Source organism: Galeopterus variegatus, unplaced genomic scaffold (genome assembly GCF_000696425.1).
Source record: "Galeopterus variegatus unplaced genomic scaffold, G_variegatus-3.0.2 Scaffold1226, whole genome shotgun sequence".
Classification (NCBI taxonomy): domain Eukaryota; kingdom Metazoa; phylum Chordata; class Mammalia; order Dermoptera; family Cynocephalidae; genus Galeopterus; species Galeopterus variegatus.
In genome coordinates this window covers 226,512-233,531 of record NW_007727337.1, presented here as the reverse complement: position 1 = coordinate 233,531, position 7,020 = coordinate 226,512, and the positions used below count along the sequence as shown (strand labels likewise).

The 7,020-nt window shown below is 42.6% G+C and overlaps 1 protein-coding gene across 1 annotated transcript in view; it reads left to right on the top strand.

Annotated features, from left to right (window-relative positions):
- DOPEY2 (dopey family member 2) overlaps nucleotides 1–7,020 on the top strand; it is a 114,516-nt gene that overhangs the window by 90,062 nt on the left and 17,434 nt on the right. The window contains exon 26 of the mRNA XM_008575721.1: nucleotides 2,318–2,462. Coding sequence (XP_008573943.1) covers nucleotides 2,318–2,462 — 145 coding nt within the window. The remainder of the gene's footprint in view (nucleotides 1–2,317; nucleotides 2,463–7,020) is intronic.

Genomic DNA, 7,020 nt, shown 5'->3' with positions numbered 1-7,020 from the left:
CCCCCCCCCCCCCCCCCCCCCCCCCCCCCGCCCGCACTTGGGCCGCACCTGCCTAAGTTAACCTTGCATGCCCTCCCTCCCTCCTTTTATGGCTTGTTACCATAAAAGAGGCCTATTGTGGCCTCTTTAATCTGTCTTGGCAGAGCTTTGGCCAAGGCATTACCTCAGTTGTTGCCCCAGTGCACCACTTCCCTGCTCCTTTTGATTGTGGGGGCAGGGGGACATGTGTTTCCACCCCATGACACCACAGCCTCCCCAACACTAACACCTTCCTACTGTTGAGTCAGCCCTGTACTTCTTCCCCCATTGAGGATGTAGAAAAAAACTGAAGTATGTTTTTCCTACTATATTCTCATAACACAGAAGACTTCTGTGACTTCTGGTAGCCAAAACGTATGGGGATTTCTCCCCACCAGCAACCAAGCAAGCAGTTCTGCAGCCAACAGCTGGGTGTCTGCTAATCCAATTCAATCCTGACACTACCTGCAGATAGTGTCAGATCCCACAGGTTGAGGTCTGTCTCACAAGACTGCCGCACACTTCCAAAGCCAGTCACAAGCCCCACATGGTTTTACTTCTGACCAACTGGCTATAAAGTGGGGTTCCCATGACCTCCTCCTGGGGTTCAGTAAATTTGCTCACAGAACTCAGAGAAATACTAACATTTACCCATTTATTATAAAGGATATTACAAGGGCCAGCCTGTGGCTCACTTGGGAGGGTTTGGTGCTGATAACACCAAAGCCACGGGTTCGGATCCCATATAGGGATGGCCAGTTAGTTCACTTGGGAGAGCGTGGTGCTGACAACACCAAGTCAAGGGTTAAGATCCCCTTACCCGGTCATCTTTTTAAAAAACAATAAATAAATAAATAAAGGATATTACAAAAGATATAGATGAGGAGATGCACAGAGTGAGGTATGGGGGAGGGTACGGAGCTTCTGTGCCTGCCCTGGAGCCGCCCTCCAGGAACCTTCCTGTGTTCAGCATTCAGAAGCTCTCCAAACCCAGTCCTTTCGGGTTTTTATGGAAGCTTCGTAAAGTAAGCAGGATAAAATTGTTGGACTTAACCTTCAACCCCTCTCCCTTCCCTGTAGGTTGGGGGATGGGGCTGAAAGTCCCAGCCCTCTAATCCTGCTTTGGTCTTTTCCTGACCAGTCCCCATCCAGAAACTCTCTAGGGACCCCCAGCCACCACTCAATTCATTAGCATGTAAAAAAAAAAACTCATCACTTTGGAGTGTCCGAGGATTTTAGGAGTTGTGTGCCAGGAAACAGGAAGACCAAATATGTATTTCACAATATCACACCCATCCACTGAGTGCTTTCAGTCCTTAGGGTAACTCCACAAAGCTCCCAACCACTTTTCCTGATCTTTCTTCTGTCCTTCACCCCTGCCTGGGTTTACCAGCTAGCTGGTTCCCTCAGGCACACCCTGCTTCCTACCTGACAGGCAGGTATGTTCTTGCTACATGCCTAAACACAACTGCTGAGCTTATGGACCTTGTGCAGTAGTTGAGGTCAGGATTGTTAAAGTCTCAGATGTCAAGAATTTTAGCTACTCTTAGCTGGTGATGACAGCTACTCTTATAATTATACCAGCTGAGAAACCTGCTAGGAGTTTGTATCCCTTTATCCAGATACTGACCAAATTCTTTAGTGATTATACATACTCCTCACTTCACCCCCACCTAGTCAATTTAATTTATTTAACTTTATTTCCTGTTCTGTTATTGAAAGGTGCATTTCTAGCAAGAACCCATGGTCTTAGAGAAACCAGAAAACCCATCTGTCAAATACAATGTGCAGCTTTATTATCAGAGTACTGCCATGACTTATTTCTGTATATTTTATCCATGTTGGCCAGTACACTTGACGTTAGCCAAATGTGGCCACTGAGCACCTGAAATGTGGCTAGTCAGAAGTGAAGGTGCTTAAATGTAAAATGCATATCAGATTTCAAAGACTTTAAGCACGCACACACAAAAAAGAATGCAAAATCTCAATGATTTTTATATTGATTACATGTTGACAATATTTTGGATATGTTGGGTTAAATAGAACATCATTAATTAATTTTACCTGTTTCTTTTTACCTTTTAATGTGGCTCCTAGAAAACTTAATATTACATATATGAGGATGCTTCAAAAAGTTCATGGAAAGACTCATATTATCTTTTAATTCTGTTTTTCCACAGACTTTTGGAAGTGCCCTCCTGTGTCTCACAGTAGTGGCCTGCTGCGCAGTGCTGTTTTAGGCACTCAAAATTATTTTTCTTAACTAACTTCCTTTCCTCTTTCTTCTGATTGTCCTCAGGAAATCACTCAAAAAGTCCTAGAAGCTGTGGGAAACATTGCTGGCTCTTCCTTGGAACAAACCAGCTGGCTAAGCAGAAACCTGGAAGTAAAGGCCCAGCCTCAGGTCTCTCTAGAAGAATCTGATGCTGAGGAAGATTTGTACGGTAAGTATAGGAGGGGCAGAAAATGATGCGCACTGTCAGCTGGTGGTTCTAGTTTTTCCTTCAAAAAGACCTTAAGTGTTCTCACCACAAAAAAAGAAAAAAAAGGAAGAGAGTGTATAGGTGATGGATATGTTAATTTGATTGTGATGATTATTTCAGTGTATACATATATTAAAACATCAGATTGTAACCTTAAATATATACTATTTTTATTGGTCAGCTATACCTCAATAAAGTTATACCTCAGTTATATCCTGGGGCTGGGGGTGGGGCGGTTATTGGAAATAAAAAAAAAAGTTTAAGCGTATGAAAAAGCAAACTACATTCTTAGGTTGATTTTAACTGTTTTTACTTCTTACAACATAAGTAGTAGTATAATAAACAGGCCTTCCCTGGTAGTATCCCAAGTGACGTATGCTACCATGTTAAACCTTTACTGGGCCTAGACGGGGGTCCAAAAAGTAACTTTCCAAGATAATTTACATGGGCTTGGTGATAGAACTCTGAAATCTGTGTGGGATTAAGACAATGAGAATGTGTTTTTCTCTTTGTGGAAATGTGGAAAGAAGTAAATCAGAAAACTGTTGTCAGCCGTGGTATGTTGTGTATTATTTCATTTCACACCCTTACCTTTCAGTGATCCCAGCTCATCACCTGGGATGTGAAGATTTAATAGAGGAGGTTACATGGGCTGGGTACACTCAGCTTCATTGTCAGTCATAACTTCCTGGGAGAATGGTCAAAAGCTTCTTAAAGAAAACTCATCAGACCAGCCAGCAAGAGATTTTTGAGGAATCTGAATTAAATGTGAGAGTGTAGCTTGTCATTTGCACCAGACAAATCTGTTAATCAGGCAAATCTGAGGTCATTAAACCTACTGCAGTTTAGGGAGAAACTGGACAGCATCATCATAGTGTCTCAAAAGGGGAAGTTGGGGGAGGATGTTTATAGGGTTTTAAGGCCTTGGCTGAGTTGTTTTGTGGCAGATCTTTCAAGGTGGGGAACTGGTTGGGATTGTGCAAAATTAATGATATCTTTGGGTTGGTGGGCACGGATGAGGGGAGGGCCTAGAAGTGAATCCTGATGAGAAAGCCACTAGTTTTGATAAGTAAACTTTTTTTTTTTTTTTTTTAAAGATGACCGGTAAGGGGATCTTAACTCTTGACTTGGTGTTGTCAGCACCACGCTCACCCAGTGAGCAAACCGGCCATCCCTATATGGGATCCGAACCCGTGGCCTTGGTGTTATCAGCACCGCACTCTCCCGAGTGAGCCACAGGCCGGCCCCGATAAGTAAACTATTTTATTGTACAGTTTTTCTTTCAGGATTAAATATATCTTGGGGCAAGTGATTATCTTTGCTAGTTCTCAGTATTATTTAACACAGGGACAGGAGAGTATGCCCACAGCCAATATTGCTTGACATGGGACAAGAAAGTATGTTTTGTCCCAGTTTCATTTAACACAGGGTCAAGAAATTACATTTCAATTCTCAATATGAGCTATGTAGGACAGTATGTGCCATAGAGTAAATGTTCAATACTTGTTAGCTTTTATTACTTCTATCAAAGTTGTTAGCAATAGTTACAACAGCAGAAACAAAGCTAAATTTGTCTTTTTTAATACGCAAGGGAAGAAATGTCAATAACTCATGGATCTTTTCTCTCGCAAGTAACAGAAATCTATTTTAGATAAGGAGAAAATAGGCTGGTCAGTCAGCTCAGCTGGTTAGAGTGTGGTGCTCATAACACTAAGGTCCACAGTTGGATCCCTGCACCGGCCAACCACAAAAAAAAAAAAAAAAGTAGATTAACAGAAAACAACAAAACAAAGCACTTTTTGGCTCATGGGTGTAAAACAAAGAAAGCACTTTTTGGCTCATGGGTGTGAAAAGCACGTGGGTCAGGAGCAGGTTTTAGCCATAACAGGAGTCAGGCGCTCAAGTGAGGTTAATCAAGTCTCACGCAAGACCATGGACAGCTCTTCTCAGGTCATGTGCCTAACCCAGAGGAGGGAAAGAAGGGCTGGAGCCTCACGAAATGGGCTGTCACTCAAAAGAGGGTTGTCCTTCCAGAGGAGAAAGGATGGGTGCTGGGCAGATGAACGTGACTTCTTTTTTTTTTTTAAAAAAAGATGACCGGTAAGGGGATCTTAACCCTTGACTTGGTGTTGTCAGCACCATGCTCACCCAGTGAGCTAACCGGCCATCCCTATGTGGGATCTGAACCCTTGGCCTTGGTGTTATCAGCACTGCACTCTCCTGAGTGAGCCACAGGGCCGGCCCCGATGAACGTGACTTCTGCCGCATTTGTTAGTGCTGTGCAGACCATCTGCTGGTATAAGCCAGCACTTAATGCCTCCTCGGCTGTGGTTGTAGATTACAGTTGTGGTTCTGGGGAAAGAGAGTCTTCCACTTTGTGAATTTGTCCTTGGTTGTTTCTGTTATGTGTACTGAGATGCCGATTAAACACTTCAACATAGTGCAACTGTGTTGACTTTGTTAAGTCAAGACAATACTATAGTAAAATGATCAAAATGATCACCTGAATTTTTTTAATATTTAGAAGTCATAGAAATCCAAAGCTGGAAGTGATTTTTTCAGCTTCTTAATAAGCGTTAATTAGCAAATTATAGAGTACCCAAACAACTGAGTGTTGGATCATAACTATGTGAATACATATTGGCCATATAAAAAGCATGATACAGAATGAGGTTTCAACATGATGTATTTTTCTCCAATTAAAATTTTTCAGCATGCAGTGGGTGTGCAGGTTCTTAAGTATAAACTTGGAGAGAAACGTCTGGTAGGTGTCACGTGCTGTGTTCTGGGTGAGGGTGCTATTTTCAGCAGACGAAATAAGCAGAACTTCTGCTCTCGTGGGACATGGGCAAGATGATTATTAAAAAGTAAATTACCAAGGGTATCTTTGCCACTCTTCTGAAAATCTAAAATTATTTCAAAATAAGTTTTCGAGTGACAAAAAAGAGTAAATTACCAAGAGAATTTTAGGTGGTGCTTAATACTATGAGGAAAGTAAGAGGAATGTGATAAGGAGTTACTGGGAATAGGGCAGAAGCCACTTTAGATGTTACAGATTATATCGCCTAGGAGGTAACAGTTGTACCAAGAAATGAAAGAGAAGAGGGCAGCTCTGCAAAGATCTGGGAAGGCACTGCACAGAGGGGATGGCATGTCCTGGAGGTAGGAGTGGGCTTTGAAGACCAGTGTGGCTGCTGCTTAATGAGAGTGATCAGAAAACATCAGAGAGAAGATGGGGCCTGAAGGTTGTCTGGCTTGCTAGAGAGCACAGTAAGGAGCTTGGATTTCCTCCCACTTGCTGTGGGAAGCTGTTAAAGTATTTAGAGCAATGACACAATCTTATTCAATCTTTAGAAAACATCACTTTGGCTGCCATGGGCAGTACAGGCTGTATCAAATGAGAACAGAAACCAGAAGTTCAATTAAAAGAATTCCACAGTGGTTCGGGCCGGAGGTGATACTGGCTTGAAGGCAGGGCCAAAGGAGGTGACTGAAATGCCAAGTCAACAGGACTTGCATGGATTGGATATGATGGGGGAAAAAAGCAATCGAGGATGACTTAGGTTTTTGGCTTAAGCAATTTGTTAAGGTGGAGAAGACTGAAGGAAGAACATTTTGGAGAGGGAAATTGAGCTTGGTTTTGCATGTCTTAAATCTGAGATGTCTGGAAAAGAGAAGGAGCCAGCAAAGACGATTAGGCAGGGTAGGAGAAAAAGTAAGAGAGAGCACAGAGTCAAGTAATCTAGGAGAAGAGAGTGTTTAAAGAAGGAGAGAGTAGTAACACAGAGGAAGACTGTGGAGAAGTAGAGTGAGATAGGACAGGGACCCACTGGATCTGGCAGTACGGAAGGCATTGGGGTGGGTGGTCGGGACAATGAGGGGAACACTTGGTAGTGTAGGTGGAGAAGAAGATGGGAGCGAGGGGCTGGAGACAGTGAAAGTAGAAAACTCTTTGAAGCTTAGTTGCCAGTAGGGCACTAACTAAGTAGATCTAAGGGCCAAAGAGTGTTTATTGTTTTGATTTGTTTTTAAGTTGAAGTACATTTGCACATGATGGAACAATACAGCACAGAGGAAGAAATTAATACAAGACAGAGAAAGCATAATTAGAAAGCAAAATCCTTTGTGGCCACAGGGCCAGAATTGATATCAGAAATGGAATTATTGTTCTTTTATAGGAGCTAGGGACATGTCTATTAAAACAGGGGACAAGGAAGAGAACATGGATGTACACGCTCCTGGATTAATAACACATAATGGCAAAATGAGGGGTTTCCATTTGACTGCATTAATTTTCTCGGTAAAATATAAGGTGAGGTTACCAGCTGAGAAGGGGTTAGGTATTGATAGGTATACAGCGAGGATGTGAAAGAATTATGTTGGAGAGTGGAAAGCCAGCGTACCACCCCGGAGCATGTGGTGGGATCGTTGGAAGCATCAGGTCCCTTTCAAGATTCATAGTCACGAAATAAAGCGAGATCAGTTGCATAGTGGTATAGTTTTCTTCAAAACGTTTAAG